The following is a 15,688-nucleotide window of genomic DNA, read 5'->3' as shown; positions in this document are numbered from 1 at the left end:
AGGATAGATAGACTATTAGTGTAGTTTGTCTGTTATATGTTATGTCTGAGGATAGGTGTCTACCTATCCTCAGACAGACAGACAGACAGACAGACAGACAGACAGACAGACAGACAGACAGACAGACAGACAGATAGACAGACAGACAGACAGACAGACGGACGTAGAATCATAGCCTGTATAAATGAGAGCGTAGAATGCAATGTTTCCATCGACAATATCCCCCCCAAATTTCTAAAAGACTCAGCCGCCTCCATTGCTCCAATCATTACCCACATAATAAACCTCTCCATCATACAGGGACGGGTCCCTAACGATTTAAAAAAAGCAAGGGTGTTCCCTCTGTACAAAAAAGGAAACCAATTAGACCCTTGCAACTACCGCCCTATTTCTATTCTTAGCTCCATCTCGAAAGTCATGGAAAAAATTGTCTATGAACAGGACGATAAGTATCTTGCCGAGAAAAATCTAATCTACAAATCTGGTTTCAGAACAAACCACTCCACTGACACATGCCTTCTCTATTTGAACGACTCTATCAAACAAGATGTTGACAAGGGCAAATATTGCGGCATGGTCATGCTGGACCTCCAGAAGGCCTTTGACACCGTTAATCACCCAATTATGATCAATAAGCTCAAAGCAATAGGTTTTGATGATACGTCAGTGAACTGGATGAGATCCTACCTGGAAGGGAGGGAGCAAGTGGTGGAAGTAAACGGCACCCAGTCCCCCCCCCTCCCAGTGACTTGTGGTGTTCCTCAAGGAAGTATACTAGGACCTTTACTGTTCCTGATATATGTGAATGATATGTCTTCAGCCTGCGACTGCAAACTGTTGCTGTTCGCAGATGACTCGGCCCTGCTAGTCTCGGACAGGGACAGGCTGCAGGTTGAGAAAACTCAGCTCTGAACTCAACAAGATCTGCATCTGGCTCTCCGACAACAAACTTTCATTACACCTGGGTAAAACTGAATCCATCCTCTTTGGGTCCAGTCCTAACCTTAGCAAGGCAGAGAGTTTCACGATCAAAGTGGGTGATGATGTCATCAAAAGAAAGGATGAAATTACCTACCTGGGCTCCATCTTGGAGGCAAACCTCTCTGGTAACAAAAACGCAGAAAAAGTGATCAAAACGGTCAACCAAACAACACGCTATTTGTGGAGGATTGATCGTCTAGTCAGTAAGAATACTCTGAAGATTCTTGCAGGGGCCCTCATTCAAGGTCATTATGATTATGCATGCACTTCATGGTATCACAACACCTCCAAGGCCTTAAAAACAAGGCTCCAAACATTTTGTATGACATTCTGTATAGTAGTGTGTATATCTGTCTGTCTCTTATATGTCATCATGATTTGTGTGCATGGGGTTCGCATCTTAAACAAGCTCAGTGCTTAATGAGTCTTCCAGTTTAGTAGACCTTGTATTGTGAATTTGTACTTCCATGTACTGTTATTCTCATGTCTTACTAAATAAAAGTACATCAATCAATCAATCAATCAAACCAGATCTGTAGAGGGCGCAGTGGAGTAACTAAATAATTATTCCATCCGGTGAAATATTTTCTTTTCTGTCCAAAAAGTGTATTTTAGACATGAAGGAAAAGTAGGCTTTCATCATCTGAGAACAATCTTTGTTTTGATGAGTAGAGAAAGCGTATATGTTTTATTTGTATGTATAAAATAAAGCTAAAGTGGTTAATGTAGGCCTATGTTTTATAATTAAATAATTTATATCAGAAAAGTAACTGGAGTAAAAGTACAACATTTGCCCTATAAGTAAAAGTATTGGAAATCGGAAATACTCCAGTAAAGTACAATTACCTCAAATTTGTACTTAAGTACAGTACTTAAGTAAATGTACGACTATCATATCGTCAGTGTCCAGCCGGGACCAGCTAACTCCATTTTTTTTCATAAATCAACGCTATTGAACCCCCTCTACATCTGTGTAATTTTTTTTTTAATAATAACATATGAAAAGTATTAAAAAGCGCCTCTGACGAAAACTCCTAACTCCATTGGACCCTCAAACTGTCCGTCAAAAACAAACAACTCCCCCCTCCTCTTAGGCTCTCAGAGAAGCTCTGCTCTGTATGAGGCAGACAGGGAGAAGATTTTTCAATGGTTTTGGGAGAACATAAACTGGGAAGAGAATGTATGTGCAAGGTTTGATAGATGTCACCCCAGTAAAGAGGAGAAGGGTGTCTTCACAAAGGTCATCTGCTCGTGTTTTCTTTTTAAATGTTAATGGACAGAGAATGAGTGTGTGCAGGAGTTTGTTTCAAACATCTCCAAGAGCTCAAGGAGATCATGCCAAAAGACTTTCACAGCTTTTATGACAATCTAAAGCACTAAGAAACACCCACCACACACACGCAACACACAACACACAACAGTGTGATAATAAAATGTTGATAGGTATATGATAGGTAAATTCAACTGTGGTTGTTATTGTTAGTGCAGTAGGCTACAGATTTGATAGGCTACAGATTCTATTTTTCATGAATGTATTTTGTATTTATATGCCATTTATTTATTGTTGATGTGCCATGATTGCTTTTGTTAAATACATGATTGAGTATTGAGGCAGAATTGTTTGTTGCACTCAACTGTAGAAGAACAACAGTGGTGGTAACAGTTAGATCCATGGTTGTTTACAATGCATGTTAAAATAAAAGTTGTTTAAGTACAGAATTCAGCTTGATCTATACTTAGTATATGAGGATGGCGCTCACCATAAATAGCTGATCTCCAAGCTCACAATGCGTTGTGATGTGTTGTGAGCTTTGAGATCCATTGCCAGCTGTTCTTATCAATGATGGACAAAACCTCCTAACTCCACTTGCGCTGGATTTGTGTTTGGACAAAACTCCTAACTCCACTTGAGCTGGATTTGGGTAAAGTGGTGATAATATAATGACACATGCAAGTATCTGATAATATATAAAGTCACAATACCAAGTTTGATGAGGCAGTATTCCTTTGTTTTAAAAATATAAGGTTTTCTTCATTTTCAGAAAAATTGTTATTTTGTTTTTCATTTCCTGAACAATTACCATTTTGGATTTAGCTTGTTCCGGCCGGACAGCAGAGATATACATTTATTTTATAGAGTCTGACTTTTACTTCAGATATATGCAAATGTCAGAATGGATACAATTGGTGATTTGATTGAATATTTCATTAGGCAAAAAAATGTAAACAGCACAATTATTACATTTATAATACTTTGTCTAAAAGGTCTGTCCAAACAAGTCCTTGCGGTATTGTTTCCATTGGGGTCCTTGGATTCAATTCATAGACATATAATAGCAACCAAACAGTTCAAAATCAACACAATAATACAGAAAAATTAAAAATATAACTATATGTAGGGGCCTACAAACAAAAACAAAAAATGCAGAGAAAAAACAACACAAAAAAAAGGGGGGGGGGGGGGGGGCGCGTCTGTCTAACGGGAAACGGTATAGCCTACCTCCTCTTTTGGCCTCCTGAAAGGTGAGTTTTTAAGTACATGAATAATGATCCAAGGACCAAGGCTATACCTCCATCCATACAACATTAGTAGCCTTAGATCACAGACTATCGTAGATGTATCTTAGCTCCTTCCCCCAAGTTTAGCCTGAAATGTCACCATAAAGCCCGTATTTCTCCAAACATGTACAAATGTAAAATATAAGGAGCTTACCCGTGTGTAACTGACATTCCAAGGTAAACTGGGGGGGGGGGGGGGGGGGTGGAGCTAAGCCTCTGGTAGATAGAAAGTAAAAGTCAGACTCGATATCTAAGATTATCTTAGATGTATTTGATCGAGTCTGATGGTCATCAGATCAAGACTATTTTAGTAAGATAGTCTTGATCTGATGACCATCAGTGACCTGTAGAGGGAGATGATGAGCTGAGAGTCACTTCATCATCTTTTCATGTCTGAGTGTCTCTGACTGAGAGGAATGACACACACACACACACACACACACGTGCGCACACACGCACACACACGCGCACACATGCACACACACACAGACAGCTGTGTCTACTCTACTACAACCACCTGCAACACGCTCTGCTGTGGACAATTATACTTTATATTATTATTATTACTGGTAAGTGAATGACTTTTAACATGATTGTTCTGTTTAATTGTTATTTGCCCAAAAACTTTTCATCTGTGATGTCATCATGATGTAAAGAGACTGTCTGTGATCTGATTAACTATGATCTACTGTCTATCTGTTCTCATTATAGTTATATTATCACTTTAGTATTTTCATATTCATGGTTTATTTCCTATAGAAGTTTAAACAGTGTTTGTAAACTTAAAGCTAAATGTTTCCATTTGGAACAACAAACAGAAATAAGCTGATCATTGCTGTGGAAACCTTGTAAATCCAAAACTCTTCCCTTTTTATTATTATTTTAAAAACAATTTGAAATAGTGAAAATAGACGATATATAAGCTCACAACACCTCAGAATGTGAGCTTGCAGATCTGCTATTGTCAGTAGCCTACTTTTGTTCGTATGATGAAGTATAAGACATTAATTTGCGAGAAAACATAAAAAGTTTAAATATGGAGATATGAGGTTTTTGCCTGATAGACACAATACTCGAGTCGATAATCTATCATTCTCCACGTTATTGTCCTTATAGTGTATATATTAATATATTCATAGATAATCTACATATTATTGTCCTTAGTGTATATAGACTGTTAATATATTCATAGATAATCTACACATTATTGTCTTTTTGAGTGGATATATTCATATATTCATCTAATGAGTGAATAATATATCCATTGAGGAGAAGCTCATTCAGGATCGTCTTTTAAAGTGTTCTATTGTGTTTTAGAACAATAGTGTTGTGTTTCTGCTCTGTTGTACCATGAAGTGGACACACTCACACTGTGTGTGTGTGTGTGTGTGTGTGTGTGTGTGTGTGTGTGTGTGTGTGTGTGTGTGTGTGTGTGTGTGTGTGTGTGTGCGCGCGCGTGTGCGTGTGTGTGTGTGTGTGTGTAGTGGTGTGTGTTAACAATAAGCAGGCTGTTATTAACAAACACAACAGTATAAAGTACACAGTCATCACTGTTAGTCTGTGACGTCATTCATGTATGGAGGGGGGGTGGGGGGGGGGCGTGAGGTGTCATCCTCCACTGAGCACTGTTGTGTAAACACACACACACACACCTTAACCAACACACACACACACACACACACACACACACACACACACACACACACACACACACACACACACACACACACACACACACACACACACACACACACACACACACACAGGACAGGACAGACAATAGCAGATCTACAAGTCGATGTCACACACACATACACACACACACACACACACACCAAGAAATAGCTGATCTACAAGCTCACACGAGTCGATATATGCGAGGAGTTGTGAGCTTGTAGATCCGCTATTAAAAAACAATAGCCAGTTCTGTCTAATGAGTCCAGACAGTACTTATGGTTCTTTAAGTATATATTTAGATGTGTTATTGTGTGTAAAGTGGATTCATTGTCATTATCTTCATTCATACTGAATTCCTTCACAGGGTCTAAACTAACTCACCTGTCCTTCTATTGTGTTCATTATAGAATTTAGTTGGACTCAACACTAACATCTAACTGATTTAAACCATTATGGACACACTGTTTACATGTAAGTATGCTTTAATTAACCTACAAGCTATCACTGACCACTCATACTGTAAAGTGTAAACCTTTAAATGAATGAAGGAATTCAACATCCCTCTGTCTGTCTGTCTGTCTGTCTCTCTGTCACACACTGAGATCTTCTGTTAACTCTCTAGCACATGCGCCTTCAACAGGGGGTCCGGGACCCCTGGGGGTCCTCAGAGTTACTATACAGGGGGGGGAACTACTGTATGTATTTTTTACATTAACCACTTGAACCCTATAGCATCCCTATTCTGAGGAGAACTTTAGCCTAAAATAGCAGATCTACAAGCTCATAACGAAAGCTCACAGGCAGAAAGTACATTTCTGCCTAGGTTTTGACTTAGGTTGTTACAGACGGGGAGCGGTTGACGCGGGGGTTCTCGCTCGGATCAGCAGGGATCGCGCCGCGGTCATTATTGTTTTGTCCTCCTGCGCCTAGTGGGGGGAAAAAACCTCACAGCAATCCAGCTCTTGCCGCCCGCGTGCGTGTGCACAAACGAGCACGAGAATTTCCCAAATAATCGCCCGCCTCTCATTGAAAATGAATTACATAGGCGCGTCGGCCGCTCCCCGTCTGAAGCGACCCTTAGTCATCTAGGTGAGTTAAGCAGAAAGTGTTTTTTTTGTTCTGTCTCTCTTGAAAACCTTCAAAATATGAGTTAGGCAATTATGCTACGAGGCTAACGATTTACACAACACAGATGATGACTTAACTTGACTTAAACCCTTTTGCTCTTTGGGGAGCATAGGTCATTTATGAATTTCCTCTCTCTCTCTATCACACAGATGATAGTTGCTGTCAAACAAGTCTATGAAGACATCTATGAAATCTATGGCAAAGTTTAATCTGTAACATAATGTTATACAGCTTCATCTCTCTCTCAGCTTTATGGGTCCTTGGACTGAAAAACGTTGAAGACCCCTGAAGACCCCTGAAGATCCTCTAGAGATCCAGAGCCAGAATGAGCGTGTCTCCAGACTCCAGGCTCCAGAGAGGCTCGGCTCCCAACGGGAACCCCGACAACGGGTTTGGGGTCAGGGTTCAGGTCCAGGGGATCAGAGGTCACTCCTTCGTGGTCATGAACAACGGCGGGCAGCAGGACCACAGGGACTGGCCGGTGGGCCGGTCAGCGGACGGAGAAGAAAAAGAAGACTACCCGTGTGAGTTCCATTTCCAGAGACACCCGGAGATCCTCAGACCGTACGACCCACAGAACAACAACCTCAAGGTCCTGGTCTCAGATCCAAAGCCTGATCCTCCGTCTGACACGGAGCAGCCTGGCAGAGAGACCAGAACCAGAACCAGAACCTGTCTGTCTGCACCGGGGCGGGGAGCGGAGAGTGAGACCCAGAATGAACCGGTTTCTGGTGGATCAACCCCAGCTTCAGGTGTGGACCAAGGTTATTATAGTTTTGGACTTTTCAGTTTAGTTTTGTTTTAGTTTGTTTTAATTAGTTGTTTGAGCGGATTTGCTAGTTTTTATTTTTGAAATGTGTTTAGTTTGTATTCGTTTTTTTTTATAAATTTTTTATACTTTGGGTTATTTGTCAGGTGGAGGATTGAAAAGATAATTATTGTATAAATACATACATAATAAAAAAACTTAACAAAAGATAGCATTTTTAAATGTATTCAGTTACAGATGAACCATCAACCAAAACTAAGGGCATTTTGTCTATAATTTCAGTTTGCTTTAGTTAGTTTTGTAAACACACAATACAGTTTCAGTTTATTTTGTATTTGTATTGTTTTTGACCCTTATCCCCCCCCACCCCCCTCTTACCATCTTTGGATCGATGCTAGCGGCAGAACAAGATAAGATATTGTGGTTACTAATGACATAATATCTTTTGCTGGTCATTTGCTTTTCCTGTTTTTGGTTTCTTAGATTTTTGTACAGAATGTTATTCAGATAGCATGTTGCTCAGACACATAGGTTCATTGTTTACCTAGAATCCTGTCTTTGAGGCCGTGGGCGACACTGTTCTCTCCTCCTCACTGCACTTATGTGAATATTTACCTTGTTTATTGACTAGAGTTCATTACTCTGCGTATTCCAATTTCACACTAGTAATTGTCTCTGGTTAAGAGAGTCTGCTAAATGCCTACATTGTGGTGTAAAGTAACTAAGTACATTTACTCAAGTACATGTACAAATTGTTGCATTGCGAGCTTGTAGATCTGCTATTTTCAAAAGATATTTCATACATTTTGAACGTGAAATGGGACATTCTGCACAATGAGTACTTTTACTTTTAGTACTTTAAGTATATTTTGATGCCGATATTTTGGTACTTTCACTCAAGTGCATTTTGAATACGGGACTTCTACTTGTAACAGAATACATCTACATTGCGGTATTGATAAGTTTTATTTAAGTAAGAAATGTGAGTACTTTTACCACCACTGCTACATTGTAAATGTTGTCTTGTAGATGCAGCGACCCCCCCAGCCCGGTCTCCAAACTCTGTGGACACAGACTCCATCCCATCGGTGGGGAGGCTGATAGACCGGTTCAGCTGTAGACAGCAGAACGGGAGGCGAGGAGGAGCCAGGAGCAGCATGGACCTGGAGGAGAGGAGGAGGAGGTCCCGCAGTGTGGAAGGTAGGGGTTAGGGATGAAGACCATAACCGTTATTATCCTGATTTAAAAAAAGAAAACACAGAGATTTTAATTTATGCTGAAATTGTCCTCCTTTAGCCTGACACTCAGCCTTTCATTTGGTTTCACTCCATTATTCAGATTGAAGGCCCTCTCAGAGCAGCCGTTTTCTGAGATGGGGGCGTGGCCAAAGTGGGACTCTTTAGCGATTGGTTCATACTGGATTAACCCGATCGGGCCGGCCGCCAGTTAGATTTTCAACCGAGAAAACGCCGCCTTGTACAGCGTCACCAGACCCTGAATGAGAGGCAATACGTTTTGGATTTTTTTTTTGTTGAATACTAAAAATCTGTCATTGTGCATCCCCTAGTGGAAGGTCAGCAGGCACCGGACCGGGACAGTCCTGGAGGAGTCTGGGCACCGGCCAGGACACCCAGGCTGACCAGGGTTCGCTTCGCCAACGGAGATTCCTCCTCTGAGGGAAACGGCCGTGAGGAGAAGAAGCTGGTCAACGGTCTGTCCAGATCAACCTCCACCATCCACACCCAGGACGCTGATGAGAGAGACACACAGGTAAACACACAGACAGGTAAACAGACACACAGGTAAACACAGACAGGTAAACAGACACACAGGTAAACATGATGAGAGAGACACACAGGTAAACAGACACAGGTAAACAGAGGGACACACAGGTAAACAGAAGGACACAGGTAAACAGACAGACAGGTAAACAGACAGACAGGTAAACAGACACACAGGTAAACAGACTGATGAGAGAGACACACAGGTAAACAGTTGGACATGAAACACTGTTCATTTAGTCGACTAAAACTATTACGAAAAATATTGGTCGACTACCTTTTTTCACTGACGAAAACTAGATAAAAACTAAGCTGAGATGACAAAGATTATGACTAAATATATTGACAATTTTGTCAACAAATAAAAACTAGACTAAAATGTCAGGGAGGCACTATACTAGTAGAGAAGAGATCCAGTAGAACTAAAACTAGTGGAGAAGAGATCCAGTAGAACTAAGACTAGTGGAGAAGAGATCCAGTAGAACTAAGACTAGTGGAGAAGAGATCCAGTAGGACTAAGACTAGTGGAGAAGAGATCCAGTAGAACTAAGACTAGTGAAGAAGAGATCCAGTAGGACTAAGACTAGTAGAGAAGAGATCCAGTAGGACTAAGACTAGTGAAGAAGAGATCCAGTAGGACTAAGACTAGTAGAGAAGAGATCCAGTAGGACTAAGACTAGTGGAGAAGAGATCCAGTAGGACTAAGACTAGTGGAGAAGAGATCCAGTAGAACTAAGACTAGTGGAGAAGAGATCCAGTAGAACTAAGACTAGTGGAGAAGAGATCCAGTAGGACTAAGACTAGTGAAGAAGAGATCCAGTAGGACTAAGACTAGTAGAGAAGAGATCCAGTAGGACTAAGACTAGTAGAGAAGAGATCCAGTAGGACTAAGACTAGTGAAGAAGAGATCCAGTAGAACTAAGACTAGAGGAGAAGAGATCCAGTAGGACTAAGACTAGTGGAGAAGAGATCCAGTAGAACTAAGACTAGTGGAGAAGAGATCCAGTAGAACTAAGACTAGTGGAGAAGAGATCTAGAACTAGTGGAGAAGAGATCTGGTAGAACCAAGTCATTTTATGCTTGGTCAACTGTAGATTTAGTCAACTAAAATCTTATGGTATTTAGTCAAGTAAAACTAGACTAGACTGTAACATTTCAGGCGACTAAAACTAAATGGAACAGTGACCTGAAACCCATGGGGAAGGTGTCTTGTACAGTATTTATTTTAGAAGGTGTCTCGTACAGTATTTATTCTGTTATGTTCCTTAACCAGGTGACTCCTGATCTTCTGAAAGGGCAGAAGGAGATCTCAGTGGATCTCAATGGATCTCAGATCTCAGTGGAGCCAGAAGGAGACGCAGTGAAGCAGAACCACTTCCCTCTGCCGCAGGAAGGGTCAGTAGTCTGTCAGCTCTGTTTTCAGCTTCATCTGAACCAACATCCATCTGTGTCATTTTAGATTTTAGCTGTAACCATTATTTTATACTTTGGCTGTTCAAAAATAGCAGATCTACAAGCTTGTAGCGCGGCACTCGGTGCCGTGCTACGAGCTTGTAGATTGTATTTTTTTTTAATCTTGAACATTTGTGCAAATCTTTGAATACATATATATTTTTAAACATTTTAACAAAATCTTTGCTTCTGGAGGTCCCTGGAACAAAAATATGCATTAGAAGTTTTGCACACATTTTCAAGATTTTTTGAAAATAGCAGATCTACAAGCCCATAGCGCAGCAGGAGGTTTCAGATGCGTTCACACATGTAGCATGCGACAGGAGAATGTCTGTTTCAGATGCGTTCACACATGTAGCATGCAACAGGAGAATGTCTGTTCACACATGAAGGTAAACACTCTGTTTGATGAGGCGAGGGGGCAGGGGCGCCGATATTTATAAGCTCTAGTGGGTGCGCAACCTGGCACACATGCACGCGCGCAGCCCGTGTGTGCCCCGTGTGTGCGGGTTTTGGCCGGATAATTTACTTTTTTGGGGGGGTTTTGTAACTTTATTTCGGTTTATTCAGTGGCGATCTGAACCAGGCGATCTGATTTTGAAAAAAAATATTATTATTTTTATTATTATAATTTTTTTGACCAGCACCCAGTGGGTGCTTCTCATTTCACCTGGGTGCTTTAGCCCCGAGGCACCCACAGTATCGGCGTAGTATGGGTAGCAGACGGTAGACGCACACATTAGCTACTCCCAGTTAAATATAACCCAGGCACAGCCTGAGGGAGATGCGAGGATCAAATGCAATATTTGTACAGCCAAGTGCGCACAGAGGGAAGTGTCAGCGCTGAATGTAAATTCACCGTACAGTCCCTGCGTCCATTCACACGTAGATCGGCTTGAGCCAAATCGTACATTACCCAGACTTAAAGGGATACTTCACTTTCGGGCCGGGGACACATTTAAAAAAAATATTAAAAATAAATGAAAAAAGTTATGGAAAATTCATGGCCCCCTCACGACACGCAGTGTCCTACTAATGTGTGAGGGGGCCATGAATTTTCCATAACTTTTTTCATTTATTTTTAATATTTTTTTTAAATGTGTCCCCGGCCCGAAAGTGAAGTATCCCTTTAACTCAAGGGTCCTGCCCGCATAAAATCTGTTGCATGTCCGATCCTACTGAGCCGGTTTGAATTCTGGAAAACTTCCATAATACAGTGCATGTCTGATTTTTTTTGCTTTTTCAGGAAGGTCGATAACGGGGGCACCACCCACATGACAGATCACACCATTAGCAAGGTAAAGTGGAGGCCTGCAGAGTAACTGTTTCTCAACCCCCCAGGGGTCCTTGAGGGGGTCCCCAGCAAAATGAGGAACACTTTGACTTTTTTTATTTGATATCTTTGGCTGTTTGAAAGCATAGCCAATCTACAAGCTTTTCTACACCACTTTGCCATGTGATGTGTTTGTGAGCTTGTTGGTCTGCTATTTTGGAAACATAAAAAAAAAAAGTGAAAAATTATGGGGGGGGGGGGGGGGGTTTGTTCCATTTGTACACTCTCAGAGTTACAGACCTGTAAGGGTCCATTTGGTTCCATGTGTACACTCTCAGAGTTACAGACCTGTAAGGGTCCATTTGGTTCCATGTGTACACTCTCGGAGTTACAGACCTGTAAGGATCCATTTGGTTCCTGAGTACACTCTCAGAGTTACAGACCTGTAAGGGTCCATTTGGTTTCTTGTGTACACTCTCAGAGTTACAGACCTGTAAGGGTCCATTTGGTTCCATGTGTACACTCTCAGAGTTACAGACCTGTAAGGGATAAAACATGTAATACATTTAATAAATATCTTGTTTCTCCAGGATCATTCTGCTGTAGTGAAGGCTTTACAGAACAAAGCAGCAGTGCTGGAGAAACAAGTGTCTGTGTTAAAGAACAAACTGGACACTGAGACTAAGGTACGGTTTATCATTGTCATCAATATATCTGACTGCGTGTCTATGTACATATCGTCTCTTATCTCCATGTTCTAACTTTTTGTGTTTTTTCATAAAGTATTGCCCTACTTGATCATACTACAGCGTCACACACAAGTATTAAATGATTATTTGGTTAAATGATCTATTTTTTCTTCCGCACTCTTTTCTTCTTACCTTTCCCGAAAACGACAAATAATGGAGCTTGTACTAAGAGCAATCTGACCCACCTGTTGACAGACTTTACACCTGCCTGTTACACCTGTGATGTGATTCCTCGGGGCGACTGGTTTCCCCGGCGCTCAGTGGTCCTTCTGGCCGATCTACACGGTCACAGCTTTTCTCTGTTCTGGCCCCACAGTGGTGGAATGAACTCCCCACTGATGTCAGGACAGCAGAGTCACTGACCATCTTTCTTCAGGAAACACTACCCTGACCCTTCCTCTTAGCCTGGCCTACTTGTGGTCAATTATTTGTGCGAACTCTTGTTTTATTGGATCTTGTTTAGTCGATACACTTATGTGTTTTAGCTCTTGCTCATTTGATTTTCCTATTTGTCTCATCTGTTTAAGAAAGTTGGTATAGCTGATATATATTGCACTATTACCTTAGCGCTAGGTATACTCTTAGTTTATTGTCTCCGCCAGGCCGAAGGCATGGCGAGAGAGTATGTTTTACCCCCTGTCCGTCCGTCCGTCCGTGTGTCCGTGTGTCCGTGTGTGTGTCTGTGTGTCCGTCTGTCACCAGCTAATCTCCGGCACCGTTGGCCCGGTCGCTCCGAAACTGTGCACACACACTCCCTGGATGCCAATTCAGAACTTCTGCCCCAAATCTTTCACATGGGCCTGTTATAGCGCCACCAGGAGGCCGATTTGTGCAAAACCAATTTTTTTATATTACTCCTACAAATTGTATCCAAACGTCATGCAAATCAGTACACAGTATCACTATAGTCATGTGATCAACATGCACGGATCTGTCCAATTTCCCATATTCTATCCTCATTGCCTAAGGTTGGCTTCCAAAGTTTGCAGGATTGGTTGGTTTTGAACAAAATGCCTCAAAGTTTACACACAGCTTGCGATTTCCGTGAAATTTCACACGCACATTCCCACTAAGCCGAGGAAGAAATGCCACCCTTCTCACATTGGCCTGTTATAGCGCCACCAGCAGGTCTAATTTAGCAAAACACATTTTTGGAACAAAATGCCTCAAATCATGAATGCAGTGTCAATGCAAGAATAAATGATACGGTTGGCACCCTTTTCACATTGGCCTATTATAGCGCCACCAGGAGGCCAGAATAACGTACCTGACCTGGCGGAGACCTGTGCTCCGAGGAGCACTTTTTCTTGTTCAGAATGCACTTAAGACTTCCGGTGATTAGTAGTTTCCTTGCCTACCTATGTTGAATGCACTTATTGTAAGTCGCTTTGGATAAAAGTGTCTGCTAAATGACTGTAATGTAATGTAATGTTCTCTGTGTTTATCTGTGTCTCAGAATGAGAAGATGTTAGCTAAGGCCTGTGAGAAGGCCAGAACGCAGAAGAACATCCTTCAGGAGCAGTTGGCCAAACACCAGGAAGAGATCTGTAAACTCAGGACCAGACTGTCTGGAATGGAGGCAGAGCTGAAGTCAACCAAGGACAAGTAGGTTGATCGTAGGTTCCGGGGGGGGGGGGGGGGGGCAGGGGGTTATTATTGTTATTATTATGGTTATGGTTATGGTTATGGTTATGGTTATGGTTATTAGTATTATTATTATTCTATATTAGGCTGGTCCAGGTGACAGCGGAGAGAGACAGATCCAGGTTGGAGATGAAGGACCTTCAACAGCAGCTCTCTGACATGCATGATGAGCTGGACCAGGCCAAAGAAATGCAGCTCATCAACACAGAGAAAGAAACCCTTCTCAAGGTCTGGACATTGATTCATTATCATTCATTATTAATGATTATCATCCTTATTATCATTATTGATTGATTGATTGATTGATTGATTGCATATTGTATTAGACAGAAATGTAAAAAACAGCATGAGTACAGTCAAACACTTTGTCTAAAAGTCCTTGCGGTCTTGTTTCCATTGGTGTCCTAGGTATCCAATTTATAGACATACAAAATAACACCAAAACATTCAATATCATCACAGTATAATACATAAATAAAAACAAACAAACACTATTTGTACAGACTGAGTAGAAAGAAGGGGGGGGGGGTCACCCGTCTATTGGAGAAGTGGTACTACCTCCCCCTTTGGCCTCCTGAAAGGTGAATTTTCAGGGCTGTTTTAAAGGAAGCCGGCGATCTGCATTTTTGAGGGCTGGGGTCAGGTTATTCCAAACCTGGGTGGCAGTACTGTAGAAGGAGAATTTGCCCATGTTTGTTTTATAGGTGGGTGGTACCAGATCGTTGTTAACGCTCCCTCTAGTATTTTGACTGTGGGTGTCGCTAACTTTTTGGTGCTATTTAGTCATATGTGCGGGTATTGAGGGCATTGAGGGCAAATTTGCGTTGACCATTTTGAAGACCAATCCCATTTTTAGTTGTTTAACCCGGTATTCTACCCTGAGCCATCCTAGGCTAGCAAAATGAGTGGGGAAAAGGTGGGTCTAGGATCCGTCCGAGAAGCAGTTGAATCAGTTTGTTTTGGGAGGTTTGGAGCTTAGTCTTCAGTGACATTGAGATGTTGGAGTACCAGGAGGTGAAAGCATAGTCAAAAAGAGGCTGAAAAGGGTCCTCCTGATGAGTGTGATTCATGAATATTCAGAAGAATATTCATGAATCAATGAACCATAAATAAGACCATAAAAACCAAAAAACTAAGTCAGGTGTTGGTGCAGGACATGACCCGTGTTTGGGGGAACATAATAGAATACTTTCTTGTGTATTCTAACACGTTAGTTTTACAATTAGAGTACTCGGTTACTTAGTTACCTTTTGCAAAATAATGGCGTTAGTACATTACATTGAAGATCTATATTTCCCTGTTCTTTCTGTTGCCACAAAGGAAAAGAAAAATCCATCCGACGCATTTACGCTGTTTCCTGATAAATGGACAAGCTCATCTCCGTTACACGGAAATTGGTGACCGATGCCTTGCAGTCTGTGGTGATTGCGTAATCATTCTATTCAATGGGTCACCACTTTTGGTGTGACACACGGCTGACGGTACTACTGGTCTTGTTTTTATTACATTAATTTGTCGCAGCTGTGCGACATGGCACAGATGGAGAGAAGACAGAGAGGTTGCCCAGTACGGTCCTGGATTTATTCACATTACTTTTATTTGATTTATTGGTGCACTCTTGATTTTATGTTTGTACCAATCCTCCTCGCAGGTGGGTTTTCATCATCGGTAAAGC

The 15,688-nt window shown here is 41.5% G+C and overlaps 1 protein-coding gene across 3 annotated transcripts in view; it reads left to right on the top strand.

Annotated features, from left to right (window-relative positions):
- Positions 1-4,009: 4,009 nt before the first annotated feature.
- Positions 4,010-15,688, top strand: part of LOC308091678 (cingulin-like protein 1) — a 32,936-nt gene continuing 21,257 nt past the window's right edge. The window contains exons 1-10 of one of the 3 annotated variants that reach the window (XM_080437347.1): positions 4,010-4,109; positions 5,625-5,688; positions 6,594-7,097; positions 8,144-8,314; positions 8,682-8,884; positions 10,169-10,290; positions 11,594-11,645; positions 12,211-12,306; positions 13,826-13,974; positions 14,100-14,241. In XM_080437347.1, coding sequence (XP_080293473.1) covers positions 6,671-7,097; positions 8,144-8,314; positions 8,682-8,884; positions 10,169-10,290; positions 11,594-11,645; positions 12,211-12,306; positions 13,826-13,974; positions 14,100-14,241 — 1,362 coding nt within the window. In that variant the 5' untranslated portion in view covers positions 4,010-4,109; positions 5,625-5,688; positions 6,594-6,670. Of the gene's footprint in view, positions 4,110-5,624; positions 5,689-6,576; positions 7,110-8,143; positions 8,315-8,681; positions 8,885-10,168; positions 10,291-11,593; positions 11,646-12,210; positions 12,307-13,825; positions 13,975-14,099; positions 14,242-15,688 lie in introns of all 3 variants that reach the window. The other 2 variants (XM_080437345.1, XM_080437346.1) reach the window with 2 other exon arrangements.

This window comes from Gymnoscopelus braueri, assembly GCF_963280865.1.
Source record: "Gymnoscopelus braueri genome assembly, chromosome: 9".
NCBI lineage: Eukaryota > Metazoa > Chordata > Actinopteri > Myctophiformes > Myctophidae > Gymnoscopelus > Gymnoscopelus braueri.
The sequence above is the reverse complement of the archived record's forward strand: the minus strand, read 5'-3'. Positions and strand labels throughout refer to the sequence as shown.